General features: G+C 41.6%; 2 protein-coding genes across 2 annotated transcripts in view; one reads left to right on the top strand and one right to left on the bottom strand.

Annotated features, from left to right (window-relative positions):
* The window catches only part of LOC105687654 (serine/threonine-protein kinase 17A-like), a 194,651-nt gene that overhangs the window by 160,219 nt on the left and 9,670 nt on the right, over positions 1–24,762 (bottom strand). The window lies entirely within an intron of this gene.
* LOC105687625 (UDP-glucosyltransferase 2-like) lies at positions 18,742–23,333 on the top strand. The gene is made up of 5 exons (XM_012403415.3): positions 18,742–21,570; positions 21,648–22,070; positions 22,175–22,406; positions 22,497–22,722; positions 22,800–23,333. Exons 1-5 carry the CDS (start codon positions 21,142–21,144, stop codon positions 23,080–23,082), a joined length of 1,593 nt encoding a protein of 530 aa, XP_012258838.3. The 5' UTR covers positions 18,742–21,141; the 3' UTR covers positions 23,083–23,333.

Genomic DNA, 24,762 nt, shown 5'->3' with positions numbered 1-24,762 from the left:
TTCATCGATGGAAGTAAGAGAGAAAAAAGATACAAAGGTATTCGGATGTAACGACGTACGAGCATCTCGCTGAGGCGAGGGACTTCGAAACAGGTGTTGAAATAATCCAGGTACCTACCTACCTATCCGATCATTGGCTGACGATGTGTAATTTGGCGATGTAATAATACTTGCGAACGATACCCAACTCAATGAAATTATTTTCACCCGGGGTAAAGATCTTCACCGATACGAGTTATTATTGGTCGGTATAAGATAATTTTGAATTCGTATACGAATGCTCTTCTACGGTAAAAAAAAAAAAAACTCGTGATCACGAGTCGTTGAGTTACGTGTATAAAAAATAACTCGGATCGCCGTCATCGGTATAGAATTTACACTCGACTTTTGCGAAGGAGATTAAAAGCTACACGCGTTCGCTCCCAATGAAAACAGTGATAAATGTCACAAGATAGGTGAAAGAGTGTCGAGCTACTATATAACGTATCTGTAGTTAGTTAGAAACGAGTGGGGTAGGTCAGAAATAAAGTAAAGCCCCCCGAGGCTCGATTTCATTCGAATCACTTGCTAAAAATATCTCAGGTGATCGTGAATAAATAAAATCAAAATAATCGCACCGTGATTTATAAAACAGAGATTGATTCGATCCAAAAAAAAAATGATCTTCACATTAAAATAATGTGAGAAGTTTTTCATTCGAAAAGAGCAATTCTCACACGTCCGTATCGGGTGTAACGCATGAATCTAGTGCGATGTAAAAGTGAGTCAACGAAGTGGACGAATATCGTGTTGCGGAGACCAGAAGCCGGAGAAAATCAATTTGAAAATTGTACGGTAGCTTATGGGTTTGATAATTTTTTTGTTTCAGTTCTTTTTTTTCTTTTATCCCTCGATTTTTCGTGAACAGCTTCTGCGGTCGGAGCGATTCCTGTAACCCGATTCCCGGCAACTTTTATCCCCAAAAGAATTCCCATGCAGCTACCGATTTCAACGATTCCGTAATTCGGAGATGTACGGAACGCGAGGAAAAATCGGACGAAAAATCGCGCTCGAGTTTGTAGCTTGCGAACCGAGTGCGAATTGTGCAACGCAGCTGACAAAACAAACGTGCTGAAATACTACATATTTATCCGACACGACCGAGTCATTTATTAAACTTGATTCATACATGGGCATTGGGTACCTAAGTCTAAGCTGCATTTAAAATTCTCCTCTCATCTGGCCGGAATCCAACGGTAATTGATCAAGTTTCGTCGATCAATCATCGAAACAATTTGCAAGGAAGTGTATCTGGTACACACGGACTTGAGAAATCGTCGGTGAGAATTTGAAAAAAAAAAAAAAAAGAAGCAGAAGAAGAAGAAAAAAAATGGGAATTGTCAAAATTATATCACCGAGCTTACGCATAATCTCTGGTGAGACGGAATAATGAATTACGCGCACGCTACTTTCGTTTTACCCGCTTTTTATCGGTGGCGAAAAATTTTTCAACACGTAGCATGAGCGCGCCGGTAATGCAACGGTTAAAATATCCATAATACGACGTAGGTTATCCGTATGCAGAGTGCAGACAGATTCATACGGTCGCAATCACCTCAAGGACTCGGATCGCGGAAGCCGCGACGGACCGCATAGCTGCTGAATAGCGCGCGGGAGTTGCGACGTTACAGAAGGATACCAGGATATCAGGAGGAGTTACGTAGCTTCGCCTGGACCGCGAAGGGACCGCAGCGGTCCAGGTAAGATATAGAAGAGCGAACGCTCGATGGGAAGACGCACCCGCTCGGGAAGGTCGCTCGGAGGTCATTCAACCCGCGCCCTTTCCCTCCACGGTATATGTACACACCGGTATCGCCTATACCTCCCCCCCCCGTGACACCCCGATCCTGGATTATTCTACGCCTCCTTCTTTCTCTTCCTTTTACTACTCCTCTCCGGCGTATTATTTTTACTCTTTGCCAGCGTCTATCCTATCTCGATTTTCTCTATCCACCCGCGCGCGGTCGTGTTGCCGGGCGCAAGGTACGCGCGCGATATGGCCGAGAAATTTTTGATACATCCGTACGAAGGTGTTCCGGTATGTTTCGCGTGCATATCGGACGGGATCTCGATTGACGAGGATATTTCAGAAGTTTTTCGATCGATATCCGGGCGACGGGACGCGTGTAATACGTCGCGAAGTAGAAAGGACCGGGAGAAATAATTAAGCGGAATTTTTTTGCTTTCGGTTAGCCAAGTTAATTGAGTACAATAAAAATTGTCGAGACGTTATATAAGAGGGATTTGATTTTATTAAACTCGGGGATGACGTGATCGCTGACGAGACGTACAAATGTTATAGTTATAACGAATTCCCATGATCGAAGGAATTCATAAAACGCATGGCGCCAACGGGTTAGAATAAAAAGTGGTCGGGTGTATAAAACCTTATATCGAATGTTAATGCGCTTCTCGATACCACCGCGAGACGGTGGTATCGGTGTCGCGCGTAACTGCAGTTGTGGAAAATAATCGTCAGAAGTCACCGAGAATTATAAACGTAAAATAACGTAAGAAATAAGTTGGAGAGGAATATAATAGCGATAAACGGGAAAAATAAGACGAGGGGAAGAAACTGCGACAGGATCGCCATCGGTCCGGCGCCGCGGGGGGGTACGATAGAAAAATAAACAGAGTAAATAGATGAAACGAATATGTGGAAACACGCGCATGAAAAGGGAGGGAAAACTGCCGCGGAAAGAAGAGAATCTAGTCGGTGATATTGCAACGAATGTCTATTACGGATTCCTGCCACTCTCCGTTGATAATTGCTGAATGAAGAGCTGGTATTATGCTGAGAAACTGTGCAATTAATGCATATAGCCGTGAGCTGTATTAATTACTCACATTCGTCGGGATCAGAAATTTTATAATACAGCTGCACCGCACACGTGTATATTTATATGTAAGTCTGAGGTAAAATCATCCGGGAATAAATATATATATGTATACGTATGTATATATATATAATATTACGATTATTAGGAGAATTTCTCAGTTTTATGGAATCTCAATGAATCGCGTAACCGCTGTAATTATAATAACTCGGACTACCCCGCTTCCAACGAATCCAATTATTTATTTATGGTTATACGCCACGTGTATTTATAGTTCGTACGTTTGTATCATCTATACTTACGTTACATGCGTAAATGAAATGGAAAAATAATTCATACTCATATAGAAACAAAAAAAAAAAAAAAAATGAGGAGAAATATTCATCCTCCAAGATATACGCAAGCGAAGAATCCATGGAATTTCACTTTTTAATAAACATGAAAACTGAAAATAACCGGAGGAAGTCATAACCCGTACCGCTTGGATGGAGTAAAACCATAGAAAAAAAAATAAAAAAAAAATAAACGATAAACTAATCGCTAAAAATATAGATTGGAATAGGGGAAAAAAATAAATTAATATACTCCTCGGTATCGTCGAATAGGTGTTACCCGATCACCGTATGTTTCTACTCGAAAACGAAAAAAAAAAGAAATCACGCATCAGGTTTATGAAATTAATTCACCCCGTACATCTAATAACGTGCGTAACTTGATGGATCATAAGTATAAGTGACTCCGATCGCATCTAAGCATGCTCGATAGCCGATGCCGAACGGAGAATGTGAATATTATAATTTAACTACGCGCTTAAAATGAATAATAATTCTTAAATAATTATATTCAAACGCCTGTCATCAGAGGATCATTGAGATTCCACTATATCCTTCTCATTACGAGTACCCGTAGTACCTCTTAACATTTTTCCATTCGGTTGTTCCTTTTTTTATCTTCATTTCTTTTTCCACACGAACCAAAGTGCAGATTACACCGTAAACTGGTAATTGAGTACGCGCACGTAATGCAGCAGGAAATTCACCAATTTCATGTTTTTTTTTTTTGTTTGTTTTTTTCAAAAATCCTCGATCGTTTATCTAAAGTCTTCCGCGAAGTTTTTTTCTTCCTCTTATGTGCAGAATCGAGTGAGTCGGCTAATCTGTCCTATTTCCTCATTGCGCTACGACAGCAGGAACAAGAACTGAAGGAGGAATAGGGAATTTGAAAGAAAAAGAGAACAAAGTGGAAAAGTAGATTCGTACCACTAATTGACACGAGTTGCAAAAAAAAAAAAAAAAAAAACCACGTGCCTCGAATATATGAGAAGAAAACATTGAGATAAATGAACGGGCGGCGAAAAGAAAAAAATCTCAGTCCCTCGACGATGATTGCGGAGTGGCGGGTAGGGAGGGTGTGAGAATGACTTACGAAATATAACGTCTTTTGAGTGTATCGAATGTAATTACTTTGGCTTATCAATCACGGTTACAATATCATATAAATAAGCTAGGGTGATCAACTTCAATCCAGGATGCGAGTTTTAAACGGTCGTTGATTTATGGTTAAATGTATGGCGTGAGAGACTGACAGCCACGAGGAGTAAAATCCCGCGGTATGCGAACGACAACATTACGAATTCCTATCGTCATTTAGAGATGATTTATCACACGGTGAAAATAAAAAAACCCCCTCGACGAAAAACGAAAAAAAAATAAAAAAAAAAAACACAGCAAGGGTACCAAAATTTGTAGCAAGGAAAAAAAATGAGCCCGACGTACAGGACACGCGTGTTGAAAATTCTAAAAATATAATCACTCGTGACTTTGCTGGCTCATGGCTCTGATAAAATCCGACGTATTTCGTTATAATAGCTGCGTAACGTTAGAAACTCTTGACGAGATTTTAACAAATTACGCCAATTTAGTGAACAAGAAAAAGCCAATTCTGGCTGGACGGCCGTGGAATTTAATAAACGTGTAGTTCTCTTAACATGCCCCCAACATTAACGGACATTCCGAAGATTATAGAAATGTCTCGCTGTCGTCGCTCTAGTTTCTCGAGTATATATATATATATATATATATATACACCGCATATATTCCCCCGAACATCGAAAAAAAACGAGAAAGAGGGAGAAAGAGAGAGAGAGAGAGAAGAAAAGAAAAGGGAACCGAAAAAAGTGTAATGAAAAGGAAGTTGGAGAAAAGAGGAAATAAGAAAAAAAAAACTTACAAAATGCAAGACAAGACGCCTGGCGTCTCGACGCGAGAATCACGCGCGGTGCCAACAAATACATCGTCGACACTTCGCGCCATAGGAAGAAAGACAAGTGCTGGAAATGTATAGTTATATTACACGTACACGCAGTTAAATTCTCATGGAGCAAAAAAAACCACCCTGACGACATGCCGAATTGCCTACAAGGGGGGTTACGCCCGACGCATTCCACGATATGTGCGGAAAATAAAAAAATTATTAGAAAAAATTAGAAAAAACCATTTTCTGTATACGTTAGCTTTTCAAAAATTCTCCCCAGTTTCGTAAATTTCCTGGTTATCATACGGTACGCGCAATCGAGGGGAAGAAAAACTCGATTATCTCAAATTATACTTGGTATTCCATAAAATTTTCGCTACGCGCAAATTAAAATCCTCGCACATATCAAAACGCGCGATACAACGTACGAAAAAAGTTGGTCAACCACCAGATTGACCTTTTCTAGCAAATGACCGCTTCGTATATAATAATCGTAAAAACAAGATGAAAAAAAAAAAAAAAACAACACAAATAAATAAATAATACAAATTAACGTAGAGAAGAATAAGAAGAGAAAAACTCAGCTGATTTCGTGGCGCCCGTTGTGTTCCAAATGAAGCAGTAAAATTAATTGCTCGTTAATACGGTGAATTTTGTCGGCCTCGAAGATTCCTCGTATATGGTATATAAATAAATTATAAAAATTTCGCTGCACTTAGCCAGATACACAAAGAGGCGGTTCAAGGTTCGTTCGAGGGGCCACGCGTGTATCTTTTTTTTCATCCGTGTACACGAACAACACCTATGTGTTACACGATCATAAACTACGTTACGTACACACTACAGCGACACGTGTAAAACTGTACGGTTTATAATCGTAAAAATTAAAAAAGAAAAAAAAAAATAAAAATAAATAAAACAACAACGCGATCTCATCACCGTTACGAATCACACCATGTAATGTAACAATTATGAACCAACGGCAATTGATCATTCCGTGCGCGTAAACGAAATTATACGATCATACGAACAGGAACTATATACGATATTTCACAGCGTACTGCGATATAGTAAAAACGAGTTCGACGCATCCCACCGATGCACTTCGATGAATGGCAAATATTTGATCGCTCGTTCCTCCGCTCTAATAGCCCAACATTTTTTTTCCAAAAATTTTTCCCACCCGCAAAACTCATCTCGCGTCCACCCGATGAAAATAAAAATCTGTGTCGCGAGACGCGATCGAGTCTTCGATGATTTTTTACCCGTGATACGAACGCAATATTTTTCGGACTAAGCCAAACGTTTCCGCGTTCCGTTACTTTTGTATGTAAAACGAACTTATATTCCCTTCGCACATCGTCCGGTAGTTTATATACTACACACAAGTATTTTATACGCGATATGATATGTAGTGCATAGAAAATGCCCCGTTGCATCTCGCTCATAATATATCCTGGTTTTATACCGGCGCGCTATATGTATGTATAATCTCATGTACTGCAACTGATGCGAATGTCTTAAGTTACCCGAGATGTCGACCACCTGCAGTATTTGTAAGACAACTAGATATTCCTATATATATACACGCGTCTATACTGCAGGTAGCTGCTGGCTATCAAAGATTCTAAAACAAGTTATATCTATAATACGCCGTCATATATTCTTTGCGGTATTATAATCGTGTTTCATAATCCCAAGGATCGTCGTTTTGCTGACTAAAAAAAGTAGAAGAAAAAATGAAAAAAAAAAAAAAATGGAAAAATTGTTTGAAAATCAAATTAATCGAATTTGATTATATTTTGCGATGCAGTCGATGGATACGCCGTAATTATGACATGCGGTGAAGGTTGTTATCGTATTAATTTAGAGAGTCGCGTGCGGGGGGGGGGGGGGGTGAATTTATTCATATAAACTCGCGTAGCGTTACACGAAGAGACGCGGTGTAAGTCGTGGGTGGGTGAAATGAGGAGAAGAAGAAGAAGAAGAAGAAGAGGAAAAGAGAAAAAGTGAGAATAGGTTGGAGAGCTACCCAGAGATCGTAGACACCTACGGTGGCGCCGCATTTCTCGTCTACGGGATGCTGGAGAGCAACGGCATACCAGACGTCGCGGCTTCTCCGGTGTCGTGTATTAAATACCGCGCAGCTATGATACACGAGACAAAGAGAAAAACAAGTCAAACTGAAAATCAAACAAATGGAAACTGAAAAAAAACTGAAAAAAAAAATCATTCACGCGAGAATGAGAACAGGGAGAAGATGTATAATTGAATTATTATTTTACGTCGGAGATTTGTAGAGTAGAAATTCGTAAGATATGATAATGGGAAATTGTCTCCCTCGTGTAATTCGATGAGAAAAATTTCAGACAAAAATCAACGGAATGAAATAAAACTTTAAGCCCAGGGCCAGTAAATCAAATTCAGCGGATGATGATCACTCCGCACGGTATTATGATCATCGTATACCCACTGATTTATCGTTATTGTCTTGCCATTCCCATATAGCTAATAACGCACGGATATAAGTTTAGCGAAAGTAATTGCAAAGGACGAGAGAGGTGCAGCGATGGATATGAAAAAACTGCACGCGAAGGCACTGCGCGGATGTAGTTGGTATATACGAATAAAAACCGAAGGTGCTGCGCGTTAAGGTTTGAAGAAAGGGAAGAGGTGGAGATAATAAAAACTCGGAAAAAAAGAGTAATGCAGCTAATAGCGAGAGACGAAGAGAACGTAGGGATAAATCGTTTATTTCGAGATCCCTGGGCGAGAATATATCAGCGCCCAAAGGTCATGGTATAAAAAATGTCGATCACCGTGGCGCCAGTGAATGCATTAATCGTCGTCTCTAGCTGTAGCTGGTAGCGGGCGGCGCATAGGTGAGCATAAAAATATATATATATATAAAAGATATATAAAGAAAACGAGTTTTGGTAGCACGTGCTCAACCGTTAATCCCGGAGTTCCTTGACATAGACATGGGACGACATAAAGGCGTTGGTTATATTAACGGACGGAAGCAGCCTGCATAGGAAGGCGTCATCCCAACATCTTCTCTATATCATCATTATCGTCCATTGTATCGCGGCACGATTTCCGATAGCGTATATTACACACGTTGCGACATTTAACAAAAGTTCCATTAAAACACGTTTCCAGATGTCAGATCGTGACAAAACTTGAAAATTTAATATCCTAATCAAAGAGATAAGAAACCACCCAACCTTATTTGGTAGGTACATCTATCCCATATCCGTATATCATTCGTACGGGGCACCCAAAAAAATGAAAAAAAATGAAAAAAATAAAAAACAAATCCGAATCCCGTTCACCTTTCGAAATCCCCTTTCTTTATGGAACCATCCCGCACACGTGGTTGAATTATTCTCCGATCGATCGAAATCGTATTCGGATGATACTACGGAGTCGGGGGTGTAAAGATTTTCGTCTATTTCGTTGAACTTGCTTCATTCTTTGCTCGGCATCGGGTGTACGAAAGGGGAAAAAGAGAATAGATTGGCTGATAAATTTGAAGCAATATTTTACGAAGGCCCACCGCTGCGTAGATACGACGTCGGAGCTATTCAGTATGCCGACTATAGATAGGAGCGTAGCTACGTACGAATGTGGAAATTGTTAGGTTAATAAAATCTCGGGAGCAATGTAAATTTTTCGTAATGGGAAGACGTTCGTAAAATTTTCCTATCGCCTAAATAAAATTCTCTGATAAATTTCGAACGCCTCCGAGTTTCCCCGCGCGTATAACACGGAAAAAAAAGATCGCTCGCGACTCGCGTACAATAACGATCTAGGCGTGGCGTTGAAAAAAGAAAAAAATAAATAAAGAGAGAAAATTCACGCGGTCCGGTATGGTAGCGCCTACAAATTTTTTTTCAAACTTTTATAAATCGTTCGGCGATTATTTCTCTTGAAAATAAAAATTAATCGTTCGGACTTAATTATAAATACAACAAGCTGGGTTCTGTTATCTGAGGATCGGACGAAGTTTCCCATAGATCCATCGCGTCCGTCGCGTCTAGGCTAGGCTATTCCATAAAACGTAGAATTTGACAGGAACCGAATGCGACGAGGACAAAATGAAGTTTACGTCACCCCCGTGCTCGCGACTTTCCTTTCCTTTCCTTCCCTTTTCCCCGTGGTACGTGATAGAATGCGTGTTATTTCTTCGAAAGCTTTATAGGTGCGTAAAGCCAACGTAAGTATAATCTAAAATTAACCAACATTATCTAAGAATAGTGACTCCCTGCGTATTTTAGGAGGTATCTAACGTCCCGGGAGTCGTTCGCTCCGGCGGTATTTTGGATGCTGAGAAATGAGCAGGAAATGTTTACCGGCAAATTATTACGCTACTATATCGAAATCCAACGCCGACAGCTTAACCGTTCCCCTACAACCCGTACAATATTTAAGGACGAGGAGACTTAAAAAAATTACGAAAAACAAAATGGGGAAAAGAATCCACGGTGCGGGGGTGTCCTATTTCAAAAAGTTGATGAACGGTGACGACATTCCATTCGTTTGCCGATTGACTGAGGAGTCAATCTTTTTTTTTTTACGTATTCTCATCTCAGGAATCCGTATTCACAAGCTAAATTGATCCATCTATAAAAAATTGATCGAGTTATCGCCTATTTTTCGATCCGAAAAGCAACAAATCAAGGATATCTCGACGGGATTTATTCCAAACTTAAATGAAATCGACGCCTATCTCACGCTTTAGTGATTCTCTGTCCATTCCAAAATTTGTAGGGATTAAACTAGATGGAATGAACTAATTTTCAAAAATTAGAAAAATTATTTTAAACATGGAGAATTTCGAGAGAAGTCCAATTGAAATTTTCAACACGTATTTCTACGATCTTTTTTTCAGTTCCACCAGGGAGGAAATATTGAAAAATTTGCGCAAATGTCCAATGTTAACGGTTCTGTAATTTGACAACAACAAAAATTCTGAACATGCGTGTGAAATGTAAGGATATGAAATTCAGAGAAAAAAAAAAAAAAATTACGGGACAAAAATTACGGGACGACGAATGAAAATAAATGCGGCACGCGTGCGATGCTAGTGAAATAAAAGAATCGTTCCACCGGCTGTTCGATGTTGAATTTAAACAAACATTGGACCGCTGATGTTGCACCGTTCGTGTAACATCCCAATTTACACAAAGAGTGGCCGCGATCATCGTTATACCTACTTTTAAAAATAAACCGAGAGAATATCATCCAGCGGAGGATTAATTCAGTTTCATTTTATTGCCACCCCCCGCACGGTCTTTGGTTAACCGCATTTTATGAATACCTAAGTTAACGTATACATACGCAACGAACGCGTTGAAGATTCTCGCGATCCAGATATATAATATACATTTGGACGTTGAAATTACACGTGCCGAAAATAAATGTAAAAATCCATCAGCTTTGAGTTATTATCTCTGCACAGGAGGATCGAGATTTGTGGTTTTTGGTTTCGATGTAATAATTCACGGTGTTGAGATTAAAAAAAAAAAAAAAACACATAAAACAAAAAAAAAACGAAAACGAAATTGTAAAAAGGGTGGGAAAGAGTCTGAACAATTTTCACGCGATTGTACATTAGAAATCTGGCGATCGCATAGGACAAGAGTTTCACGTGGTTCCCTAACTCTGTTTGCTCAAGCTCAACTCAACGGTGTATCCGGCTCTTTTCTTAATCGCCCCTAAATCAAACCATACGCCGTACGAGAATCACACGTTGGCTCGAGTACTCGAATTCCATGGCAGATTTCGCGTCGTTGCTGACAGTGGGGCGAATTATTACCGTGATTCATATTTTAACGGGGTAAAAATTTATCGACAACGTGTTGCTCTCGAATATCATATATGTATGTATATATACACGTACGCGATATTTCGCTCCTCGTTTCAGTTTAACGCTCACCGCTAAAAAACGAATGTTGAAAAAAAAAAAAAATTGAGCAACTCGGTCGCAGCGAAGAGTCCGACTCGGTCTATTGCAGCTCAACCTACGGACAAAGCTCATATAATATGTAATAAGGGAACGAAGATTCCCAAAGACGCGGGGGGTGCTCTTCGTTGAAATAAGTGAAGACACGAAACTCGACGGGTGGTTAATCGTAATAATCACAGGAACTATGCCAGCCTTATATTACAGGCCGAAGTTAAACACCGGGTAACGGGGGTGGAATCTGTTAATTTATTTATTTATTACTTTCGCCCGACGCTCTAGTTTGCTTTCGACAACAACAACAAAAACGGGCGTTTTTTTTTTTCTTCATCATCTCCTCTCGTTTTTATTGGCAAGTTGATTCGCTCCCCTGATTTACGACGTCCAGACCAACCGCTACACCGCCGATATAAAATTGATGAAAAAATGAACGAATGGACTGTAGACGCCAGGTGTTTATTTTTTTTTATTTCTTTTTTTTTCATTTTCACTGGAAACTCATCCCAATCTACATAAATTCAAGGAGATTATACCGACGCGGGTTCGAGGTGTACGTACGAATGCTAATAAATCCGTTAGCGAGCGTTGACGGATACAAAGAGGTATATATGCGGTATATTTCCGAGTCAGAAGAGCCCGGAGAGCACTTGGAGGTAATTGTTCGGAGCATAAACGTTAACGATGGCGTGTCTCCGAAACAAATCCTTGAGTAGCTGCCGCCGCTGATGCTGCTGCTGGTGTAGAAACTATCGGCAGAGGTCTTTTACTACGAGGAGATACCGAAGCTCGCCTCAACGCTGGTAAGCTCTACATAGGTTCTAAACCGGCATAGGCAGCAATAGCAGCGGCAGGAGTATCGGTCGCCCCTGACTATTTTTACGGTTGGGTCTACCGGTTACTCGACGGTTACTTGTTGCCTCCCTACTCTGCCCCCAGGAACTGCTAGTTTCAATTAGTCTTACACCTTCCTACGATTGCCTTGCTTTTATCTTCTCTCAAAGAGCAGAGACTCGGAACCCATAAAATAAAAGTAAAAGAAGAAGAAGAAAAAGAAAAAAAAAAAACAAAAAAACCGGCGGGGGAAAAAACGATCCATTCCCATTTCTATTGCTGCATGAGCAACAGCCCGTACAGTGAATCAAGCGAAGGTGGCCGTGGCCGCGGCGGCGGCGGCGAGCTCTGCAACTCCTTCCGCTTCGCTGTTTTCTACCCCGAGTAACCAACTATCAGATTTATCCGAGTGACAGCGGAAATTTGCCCGCTCGCTCGCGCTCTACACCGGCAGCTGATAAACAGCCGTGAGAAAATGTAGTACAACTCTTCACGGATTTACCTTTTTTTTCCCCATTTCTTTTTTTTTCTTTTTTTTTTCTCTTCGGTGTAACAACGTGTACAGGACATTGAAAAAATTAATTATTTCGGCGCGCCGGATGTTGCGTTACAATATTTGGTTCTCATTCTTTCTTGAGGTGGACGTTGAAATTTATGACGACTAAATTCGATAATCCTACGCCGTGGAAATTGAGGAATTCGGATTTGGGTGTCGGATGCAGTTAGTCGTTGGAACGGGACTTGGACGGGGTCTATCATCCGGCCAGTAGGACTTCCGCAGATGTTGTTTTCGAGCGGAGTGCCAGATTCTGTAAATTCCATCGAATAATAATATCATTGCTCAAGAGATTTAGGATCACCGCCGGTATTCGGAACCGCGGGGGTATCTGTTTTTCTTTCCACCTAAATACACGGCGAAGACGCGCGCGTGCTGTATACGATACGAAGAAAATTCCAGAGGCGAAAGAAAAACGTCGCGCGTTCTACGCGAAGAGGGGGGAGGGGGGGCAAAAGTTTCGAACAGCTGAGATAACCCGGGTAAAATCGTGTGCGAGATACGCGTACGTGGTGTGTGTACACGTGTGTATCATTGCGTCTTTCGCAAGTTAAGTTGCAGCCTCCGAGATGCGACGCGGTACGCGTAGCAGGAGTTAAAACTCCTTCCGTACGCCCATATCTCTAACTATTCTGACATCACAAAGGCGCATAGGATTTTTATAACTGTTTAAAAACGCCGCGTTTCCTTAACAAGAAACTCCTCCGTTAAACTACCGCGTGTTTACTAAGCTTCTAATTAACAGCGTATACACATCGATAGAAAGCGTCGAACTCCGTGGCTACGGGAATATGTCCCGAACACCACGAAACCCACGTTATAACAGCCTTCGAGTACCGCGATGAGGATTTTCGTGATTTTTCCAACGTTTTCAAAAATTAATTCGTCGAAAATTCAGCAGTTTACGTACCTCCCCGATATTTATGGCGTCGCGCAAAAATGGGATCGCGTACTCCAGCATCTCGCATTCGTGATTCGTCAGTCGCGGCACTCCCAAATTCCTCTGTATTCCAGACGGACCGAGTTCCAACGGCGAGGCGAAATACCTCACATCCGGTACCACGCGGGAACGAACGTAGGCGCATTCGACGACCCCAGGAACGCCCCGAAGTCCTGACGTGCGATAGGAAATTGTTTAGTTTCGTCCGATCGTTAGAAAAATTGAGCTCTTTTTTTTTTTTTTTTTTTTAAAAAAAAAACCTTTGCACAAGCTGACGCAGAATCTTGCAGCGGCGAAAGCCATTCCCAAAGAAGGTGAGCCGATCCCATTGTAGATTTTCAGGAGCTCCTCGTTTGCCGATTTTACCGATAGGGTCAGTGTTTCGATTTCTTTCTGATGTTCGGATGTACGAATTACCGGAGGGATGAAAAATTGTGAATATCTATTGATCGTTATAATTCCGCATGATTGAAGCCGGGTAACGAACGTTTGTCAATTTGCAGCCAGGCGTCATGTGGGAAAAAAGTGGGACGCAGGTATCGCCGGAGTTTCCTCCTATAACCGGAACAATTACAGTTTCCGGCGGTATCCCGAGAATTTCCGCCGCAAATGTGTTGGAACGAACACAATCCAGAGTGGTAACGCCGAAGATGTTGTTCGGATCGTAGTGACCAGCTTTTTTGTACATTTCGCCGATCATCGGTAGCAAAATATTCAGGGGACTCGTTACCAGGGCCAACATCGCCTGATTGAAAGATGAAATAATGGAGCCAACAAGAAAAACGGGAGAATTCAATCCACCGATATATTCCACGACTTTGATTATCATCGCGAACAGTTACACGATTTTAATCGAGCTTCGTACGATCTCGCATTCAGCTCGTGAAAAAATTTCATCGTATTCCTAGTGCACACGCCTCCGAATCCCTCCTCCGCAAACCGTACCTACGTATACACGACGTACGTATTGTACGTAGTACATAAAAAAAGGCATTTCCGCATTTTTCTTCAAAGTCATGAGCGAAATGAACAACGAGTTTCTGGCTGTATAATAATAATAACACGACGTATATAACGCAACGGTCTTTACCGCTATTACGTGCACCTGCGTCAGCGTTTTATAACGCATGACTTTATTCGTTTATTTTCCTTCACTTCGCTTGGAGAATATTTTCAACGAAACGACAATAATTTAGCCTCATTTATGGAATACCGAACGAATCAGAAGTGTTAGAATTTCTAGAAATTTTTTAGACGCCGAGGGACGACGGGATCTCGCGTACGCGTACGAACGCTGTTTCACGGCTACGCTTATAATCCCTTCACGTTTATCACTAGGGAATGGAGTAGCTGTTGGAATTCACGAAATAGGCGCGTCGCGGTGGCATAATTCAAGTTTATTTCGAGAGTTCACCGCTTATTTTATTTCATTTGACTTCTTTTTTTTTTCCTATTCACTTCAACTTCCAAATTCAAATCCCACCTCCGGATTCCGGTACGTGTTAATGTAACGTCGGATTAAACCTATGTCTTTAACCCCCATACCGGTTCATACGGATCAAAATTGAAGAAAAGGAGACGTTAATTGCCGGCATATATATTACACAACGTGATCGCGGTTCGTTCTCTTCTCTCAAAGTTCACATTCTTCCGCGCGGTATTCACACCTCGCCTCTAAAAAATGTATTCGGGTCTTCAACGCCGCGAACCAATTAGTCCGGACAAACGCTAATTGCGATTCGGTGGAAAAAAGAAATACGTAAAAATTGTCCGTCTAAAATAAACCCGAAAGTATTTCGAACGCGAGATTCTGGCGATGTTTATTACGCCGAAGAATCGTATTGAAAAATGTGTACAACGTACCCGCGCGTAACATATTTAGTCTGCGAACCCAACATATAGGGTCAGAATATGTTAAAATTTCACGCGTAGTTAAAATCCAACGGGAGAATAAAGTTCGTTACAAAACGAATTACGCTACAGTGGTGCACGAGTCGTACGGCGAACGGAATAATATTGTCTCGATTCGGACGAAGTATTTCTCGCTTTCTGTACAGGCGAGAAATAAATAAATCGAGTCGCGAAATACGATTCCGAGAGATTATTTCGTACGCGAAATTTGAATCGAATAATTTGGTGCAGGGAATTTCGAGAATTCTATGACGACGAGAGGTCTCGTCGGTATAGTCACGGTATATCGAGCGTTCGAATCTCACAGATATTGAGTAATTCGGCATCACGAGTAATCAATCTGGGTCAGAAAATTTCGTATACTATAGTCTAGTATTACATTCCATTGATACGTCAATCTTCGTTAAATGTTAATTAAAGTGACAGTAGTTTTTTTGGCTGCGTCAATCGTCATTTAATTCAGATAGCATAGGACGCGTGGTATATATATTTCGATGTACGTGTGTCCGAACAACAAAACATTACTCTACGCGCGACGAACATCTGTGCCCTTCAGATTTATTAGAACAATAATATAAGAGGCGAAGGTTGTAATTAAATGCTAAATAAATTAATGCTTATAGAAGCACGCGGTATCAAATTCACGTAACACGATACACAATAACGTCTGCACGCGCGTATCGCGTCTACATATATATATACATATATACGCGTATGTACAACGAGCCTTAATCTATACCAAATAAAATCCTCCCTCCCCCCACTTCGCCCCTAATTATCGAAATCGGGCGTACGGCGAGTTTTACGTGTGAAAAAAAGAAAAACGACGAAAAACGCAAAGGAAAAAAAAAAAACCACACCAAAGTGAAATAATAATTCAATTCCCTCACCCTCGGTGAATGTTCGACGACGTGGCTAACGAGATCGTTTAAAATTTTCGCGTTCGTTCTGATCAGATCTCCTTGGTTTCGTCCGAATCTTGCCGGATTTCCGGCGGTTATTAGAACGACCTTAGAATTTTTTAGGGCATCTTGAATTTCCGAGATTCCGGAATATCCGCTGACCCTACACCGGTTGTCTACGTGGTTCAATTCGAGAGCCAGACTGTCCATGGGAAGGGCGTCGTAGACCGCAAGTTCGTCCACGATATTCGAACGTTTCAATAGCAGAGAAAGAAGTTTCCCTGATATTTCGTTGAAAATTATCAATCGATCGATAAAATCCTTCCTTTTCCTGAAAAACCCACCTGTTCTCCCCGCTGCACCGAGAACCGTAACTTTCATAACCTTGGCATTGGCGTGTATCCTATCCTCCGAATGAATGTACTTTACCATATTTGGTAAAAAGTTGAGCAAATTTTTCACGCTGTAACGAAAATTGCCCAACATAATGCACAATTTTACCCCGATCCGCAGTAATTAGAAAAAGAACAACCGAATTAGGAATAAGAAAATCAATGGGACATGATCCGTAATTTAATCTGACAGCTGATAGGAAAAATCCATCAACTACCGTTGTGTAACTGTGTGAACTTGTTTGAAGTTTCAAAAAAGAAAAAAAACAAAAAAAAGTAAAAAAGAAAAAGAAGAAATAAATATGATAAAAGCAGCAGCGAGAGCGAGATATCTAGAGGAGACACAATTCCTCGTATATACACATAATAATACGGCGACTGTGCTGTTTGAATCATCGAATCTCGTAGGCCCTTTTTTGCTACGGGGTTAGGTATACGTATGAGGTGTAAGGTGAAGTGAATTTTTTCCGTGGAATGATCTTCGAGCGGTGTATAAAGTCACGTTTCAATAAGTCGTTTCCTAGAGCTGGCGACGAAGTCGCCACGGCGCCGGGGTGTCATATGACCCCGATTATTCTACGAGCAACGTGTGTATACCGCAACTCTCGGTTCTCCCAGGAAGACATTCTTTCCTCGAGGCACTCTATACCCGATATTCATTCATTAGGCTTACACGCGATTCAAGTTACGTATAATATAAACTCCGTGTAACAATGCTCGACAAAATTATGATCGCGTACACCGAGTAAAATGGAGAGAAAAGATGAAAAAAAAAAAAAAAAAAATTGAGAACGAATCGGAGCTAGAAAATGCATATGTGTACAGATCCCTAATGGCGAGCGGCTACCGACGAATCGATTCACGCATATTTTCATTACTCGATTGTAATTTCAATTTGGTTCTTGAATTTTTTTCTTCTCCGTTTCTTTTTTTTTTCTTCTTCTTCTTTTTCTTCTTCTTCTCTTTACACTTGTATCGGAGTTCATGCGTGACTCCTGATGGCTTCGATTAGCGACGGTTCGTGCCGATCGATTTGATGCCAATTGGCGATTGAAATTACCAGGCAAATAATCCGCCGCAATGATGAGGATTGAAAGAGGAAGGAGGAGGACGGAGAGAGGGTAAGGGTCCGAAGCACGTAAAAATCGAACCTTCGCGACGAACGACATTTCCGAATGAAAAATTACGTACACATAAACTCAGTTTGATTCGGAGATAAAAATATGACTAATGTTACAATTCGTCACAGATTGATTCGTGATGTTTGATATCAAACGAAGAGACTCTCCCACGCCCTCGTCTTCATTAACTGTGTTAAAGAAAAAAAGTAAGAAATAGAAAGAAAAAAAAAAACATATTTATAGTCTACCGACCGTTTGAGCCGTAGTATAATTTTGATCCCTGTACGCTACTGTACAAGTTCGAAGTAAGTGGTTCATTAATATCACTAACTGCAGCAGTAACGGCAGCATCAGCATCAGAAGTATATAGCTATGGTGATCAAATAATAAAACGGCACGCGGGACTTCTACTGACAGAAGCTCGCTGTGACGCTGCATAAATAGACGTCACTCAGTCAGTCGGGATGATTACTGATTTAAACCGCGAGAAGATTATGAGAAGGACCATTTTACGACGATCACAGTCTTTCGTTTCATTCCGCATGAGTAACTGCAGTTAAATTGTACCGTATTTTTTCTACACTTCTAAGTAAATCCCATAACGCACGATAAAAATAAATGGCAATAATCGTACGTTAGAAAAACGATATAATGCCGGTACGTTTCGGTCAGATGAAAATTGAAAATTGCTACAACAGTATTGCACGACGTGGAAAAAAAACATCAAATCATTGCGGAAGAACGACGAGTTTTATAATATCCGGAAATTCACGACGTCGCGGAGATCGGAGAACTTAATTAGTGGCATTAATCGATACGCGTTAGAGTCGACGATTTTTTTTTTTTTTTTCTAATTTTATTTCGCGCGTTCGATAATTTTGATATTTCGCGACGTTCGCGAGAGTCGCGTCGAAGTGTGGGGGGGTGGGGTGGACCCGGCGGGTATATGCAGAAATTGATCTCATCTGGTGGTAGCTCGTTGACCGTAAAAGTCTAGGATAAAATAGAAGTGGTTTTATAATCGACTAACTACACATTATATGAGAATAATTGATTACCTCTCTCGGGGCTAGGTATCATCAGACGTATACCGAACCCATTTCTGAGTCTCTAAAGATAGATTACTTCCTTGAGATATGCACCGCTGATTTTCAACCTACTGCACTTCGCGTGCTCGTAACCAAATAAATATAAACAAATAAACTTACACGTGTGTATATATCTATATATTCTCACGTTTCAATTCTGAAAGACGTCGAATCAAAAATTTCATCTAGGATGCGAGAGAAAGCGGCCGATCTTCGCACGTATGATTGATGTACACACGTTATTCACATCCATGTGTAGCTCATATATTTTTTTTCTGTTACGAATCTAAAATTTTCACCCATCCGTATTATCTATCTATATATATTTCATAAGTTCGGGAACAATTTGGGTGCAGTTTTATTTCAATTTTCTTACACACAAGGTATATAATTTTCGCTCAATAACCGCAGCATCAGATTTCTCCCGTTGGTAGTAAAGACAAGTCGTTGCACACACAGGGTTGTATATATACATATGTATACACACCGGTAATTACAGAGTAGCTAACTAACGTCGAATAATAACAATAACCCGTCAACGAAGCATGTAAAACAATTAATAACCAGATTAAAGCAGCAGAGTTTATACCGCGGTAGATTAAAGGCCGGTTGATATACTCGAGATGGTTTATTTTGTACGTGTGAAAAAAAAAAAAAAAAAAAAACTTACAGCACGCGACCGTATTCTTTATCGTATAACTAGCGATCGATGAAATTTTGCATTTTACATTGACCGCGTTTCCCGCATCGTTGATCCAGTTCGCGAGGAAGAAGAAAAAATTTTCATATGAAAAAAAAAATAAAAAAAATAAAAAAAACAACGAACTGGAAACATCTTTGTTCTATTTTGCCTCGGTGCACAACCTATTATACGCGTAGGTAATTGTATCGCGGCGGTGCGTTGTTGCTTTCACATTTGGTTAATCGTCTCGCGGTTATTTCGCGATTCACCTCAAGGTATGTATAATGGTTTATAGAGCGCGCGTAGTTTGAACCTAATAGCAAAATCGATTTACGCGAATACTCGAGGTGAACCTAGAGAGTACGTAATGCTTTTAACTTTATACCTACATACGCCCGGTACGTAAATACCTCTACGAGATACGTGTATTACACACATATATATATATATATATACCTACTGATCTGTTTCTCGCGTTATCGCGTGGCCACGGAATACGCTCGCCATTTACGGGAGCTTTTATGATCCGAGGTGAGCCGGGGAGCTGCCGGAGTCTGAAAATGCCCCCGGCGATGCGGTGTACAATAATAATAATAATAATACGAGAATCCGCGTGTGCCCCGCAGGACCACTGCGGACGCGGCAGGAGCATCAGCGGCAGCCAACCGGGTTTTTTTTTTTTTTTCTTCTAAAGTTACGTAGTAAGTTCGTTCCGACGCTCCGAAGCTCGAAGGAGCGATATCCGACGTTGCGCGTGTACGATAAAGTACACGCGTACGAAATACGAAACACACACACGGTATAATACGCCCGCAGACTGCAACGATCCACGCCTAATTGCCCGATCAATCATTTCGCACGCGCGTATTGTCGCGCGAAGTAGGGGGTGAACGCTGATACCGCGTGGGTATGTAGCTACGTACGTAATAATATCGCGTGTACACGATCGACCACTTTTACGTACATATGGATAAGAGGAAGCGAATAAAATTTCGCTGCGTCACAATTACATTACCGACGCCCGACCCCCCGACGATCTTCAATTCGCCTATAATCGGCGTCTTCGCCCGTCACTCGAATCGATGCGATGACCCCCCGTAGAAGTGGGGTGAGAAAAAATTTCAGAGAGTCTGAAGAAAGCGTTCGAAGAGTAAAATTTATTTATCGCGACGAAGGAGGGAACTGGGATGAGGAGGACGAGTGAGAATTGAGAGAAAAAAAGAGAAAAAAAAAAAAAAAAATAGATGACGCGAAACCTCAACGTCACGATTGAACTATTCGCGAAACTTTGTCTATGTGCTTGAACGCGCGTGCTGCTGAAAATTTTTGCAATGTTAACGCTGACAAAAATTGCGGCAGAATAGAGTGTTAGTGTATAGTTGATGTAAAAACGAGATAAAATCTTTCTAAATTTAGAACGATAGCTCGTGGCGATACATTGAGATAGCGTAGAGAGACCTGCGTAGAGAGCGAATACCCAAAAATTCATCGAACATTACTTTGACGAGAAAATTATTTCGGTGCGCCAAGAGACACGACTGAGCGCATATTTCTCAATTTACTTAGCGAGATATTGTTACGATAAATCGACAATCGTACGGTCGGGTGGTTTGTAATTGCAATGAAATTGAAAATGAGATCAAAGTTTTGGCAATTATTTTTCGTATACGTGATGTGTTTTGCGAGAGACGCGAAGGGGGCGCGTATTTTAGGATTGTTTCCCCTCCCGGCCATCAGTCACTTCAATGTGTTTACCGAGGTGATGAAAAGTCTCGCGGACGCCGGACACCAGGTAGACGTGGTCAGTCACTTTCCCCGGAAAAAACCGTACCCGAATTACACGGACGTAGTGAATTTAGAGTCGGAAACGAGTCTGGTGTTCGTGAATAACTTGGACTACGATACGATGGCGAAGATAACTAGAAATTCGGCGTCTGCCGGAATGCAGTTCGGGGGAATCGCCGTGTGCGATATGATGGAACAAAGCGGGCTGAAAAAATTGATTGAAAATCCGCCGAAGGATCCACCGTACGATCTCGTTATCGTGGAGGTGAATGGAAAAAATCTTCACCTCCGAATTTCGATCATCGAAATCACGTTTTTTTTATCCCTGAAATTTCTCCACAGTTCTTCGTGGCAAACTGTTACTTCGCGTTCGGGAGACACCTCGATATTCCGATAATCGCACTCGGTTCGGGGTCACCGATGCTCCTGGCAAACGAAGCTCTGGGCAATCCTCTGAATCCAGCGATCGTATTCGAGATATCGGAGCAACCGATATTTGACTCGACATTTTGGCAACGGCTCAAAAACACCATTGGCACAATCATGATCGGAATGGAAATGCGGTATCACACGCGGAAGCAAAATTCCATAGTGAAAAAATATTTCGGAAGCGAAATGCCGGACGTCGACGTTCTTGCTCGGGACATATCCCTCTTGCTGATAAACTCGCACCACATTTTTCACGGGATCAGACCTTTAACTCCAGCCGTCGTTCCAATTAGCGGTATTCACATGCGGGACGACGAGAAACCCGCACTGCCGGTGGTAAGCTACGATTACGTTAATTTATGACGATCGCGAACGGAATTATTTAATGTTTTTTTTGTTTTTTTTTTTTCCTTTTGCTTCACGCGAGATAATTTTTACAGAATTTGAAAAATTGGTTGGACGAAAGCGAGGACGGTTTCGTCTACATGTCCTTCGGTTCGATGGTGAAAATTGAATCATTTCCAAAACCGATTATCACCGAGATGTACGAGGCATTCGACAAAATCGCACCGCTCAATGTTTTGGTGAAAATCGCTAATCCCCATGAATTACCACCAGGTCTTCCGAAAAATGTTTTAACCCTTCGCTGGGCGCCGCAAATTCAAGTTTTGAGTGAGTCGAAATTAACGAAAAAAAACAAATAAATAAATAAATAACATTCCGCCCAACCATATTAATCGCTATTAACAAATTTACCCTCAGAGCACAAAAATATACGAGCGTTCATAACGCACGGTGGATTGGGAGGATGTTTGGAGTCACTTAGGTACGCCGTGCCGTTAATAGGTGTGCCATTATTCGCCGATCAATTCAGTAACATAGACGCAGCTGTGCACAGAGGAATCGCGGTGAGACTCGATCACGAAAAATTGACGGCAGACAAAATTATTGAAGCGGTAAAAAGCGTCGTTCACGACACGAAATACAAGTGAGTATCTGATCTATTTGATGATTGAAATATGCATGAATTTCACCGGATAAACTCGTCAATGACTCGATTCGCAGGAACAACATGATCAAGTTATCGAAAGAATTTCTGGATCGACCAAAAAGTCCGAGAGAAACGAGCGTATTTTGGATCGAGTATATCCTGAAACATGGAGGAGATTCCCTACGATCTCCAGCTGTGAAACTGACCTGGTGGCAGGTGGAATTAATAGACGTTTACGCTTTCACGATGGCGATAATCCTGCTGACTTTTTACGTCGCTAAGCTGACGATTTTCATGATTCTCAAAAAAATTTTCAACGCGAACGAGACAACGAAGTCGTCCAAGAAGAGGGATTGATCTACGCATGCGGAAGACCAATCTGGATCTAAAAATCTTGATTAAGAATGTCAGTTTTTATCCGATAATTAGTATTATATTTATACCAGCGTGGATATAATCATTGAGACGACGACCCCGAATAAAAAGAAACTTTATAAAATGGCAAGAAAGTGAGCGCGAAAAACGTATGACTTAGCGATTCTTCGATAAGGTGGACATCCTGCCGAACACTGGTTACTTGAAAATACACCGAAGCCAATTAAGCACGAGACGCGTTGTCCCCCGCTTTCTCTCCCCCCTTCGCCATTCGGAGCATCCCGATAACTTGCAAGGTACGTACTTGTACAGAGTTTATCGAAAGTTAAAAAAGTCAAACGCCAACGCTACGACCTTCGCCGGGTCAAGGTCACGGCGAAGGGGTCAGCGAATACTATATCCGGAATAAAAATCACACCTACGTCGAAACGGATGCGAATAACATCGAACTACGTACGTACCTATAGTATAAGCTAATTAAATGAGTTTCGCAGGATGCTGAACTTGACAATTTTCAATTTTCAACGATCCAAAAAAGAGCAGATTTCTTGTAACGGAGTTTCGTCAGATTGTTAAAAACTGTCGTTAACATCGGGAGTAAATTTTAAATGCGCTCTTGTCGAATAGCCTACGAAATAAGATAATAAAATAAAAAAAAAAATATGTAGGAGGACGTACGTCGAAGGGGACGTGGCAAAGAACCATAAACCGCATCGGATATAAGTCAGAGTCGTATATCTCCTGTACTCGACGTAGTGCTGCGTTATATACCTTGAAAATACGCAAGCTTACGTAGGGCTGGAATATAACCAGTAAAAGTGAACCCGACCTAATCTAGCCTTGGAGACTCAGGATGCGCGGGGGACCTACCTACACCTCTTAACGCCCGGTACAGGTGAGGTACCCCATACAGTGGAAGATCTTTATACTCCGGAGTGCGCGCAAGTTGATCGCGAACAAACCGCCGCCATTTCTAGCCGAGAAATCGCAACGACGACCGGAGGATATCGGAACAAGCGCGGCGGAGTAAACATCAGCACGCGTTGGCTCGCGCGTAAAATGACCTTGTCCGCGAAACTGCAACGACTCGTGTTTCGCATGCCGCGTGCATCGGAATTACCGATCGCGGTCGGTCGCTTCAATTCTCCCTTTCGGTGGACGTATGTACCTTGTGTACGCGTATAATAAGCGAGGGGAAAATTCCGTCGCCGTTTACACGATTATCCGTCGAGGCGAGCGGAGGAGTATCGAGAACGGTAACGAAAAGATATCGAGCTCGCGAGTAGTGTGTGTAACACACGGTGCGCGTAGCACATAAAATCCGACCAGAATCGACGTCATAAGTCACCGAGAGAGAAAATATAACGACTCCGTTCGTGCCGTTACAGGGTCGTCGCGAACGCGATCGAAGATCTGGAACTGATGGCGCCGGCTAGGCTCTCCGTAGGAATGTCTTTCTCTACGTTAGAGTTGCGATCGCGGTGTTGTATATACATATATATCTATATACGACGAACCGCTGCTTTTGCTGCTGTTGGGTAGCCGTTGAGAGCGCTTGGTTATATCGAGTTTTATAACTATAAGTATTTTGTACCGCATCGCAAGAAGAAGAAGAAGCGCATGACTCTTAAGAACCATCGACGAGCTGAGGCCTGAAGCCAG

The sequence above is a fragment of the Athalia rosae genome, chromosome 4 (assembly GCF_917208135.1).
Source record: "Athalia rosae chromosome 4, iyAthRosa1.1, whole genome shotgun sequence".
Lineage (NCBI taxonomy): Eukaryota > Metazoa > Arthropoda > Insecta > Hymenoptera > Athaliidae > Athalia > Athalia rosae.
This window is presented reverse-complemented; position numbering and strand designations above follow the sequence as displayed.

Coding starts and splice junctions, on each gene's coding strand:
- LOC105687625 (XM_012403415.3), top strand. CDS start 21,142: ATGAAATTGAAAATGAGATCAAAGTTTTGGCAATTATTTTTCGTATAC. Junction 21,571..21,647: donor ACGATCTCGTTATCGTGGAG/GTGAATGGAAAA, acceptor ATTTCTCCACAG/TTCTTCGTGGCAAACTGTTA. Junction 22,407..22,496: donor GCCGCAAATTCAAGTTTTGA/GTGAGTCGAAAT, acceptor ATTTACCCTCAG/AGCACAAAAATATACGAGCG.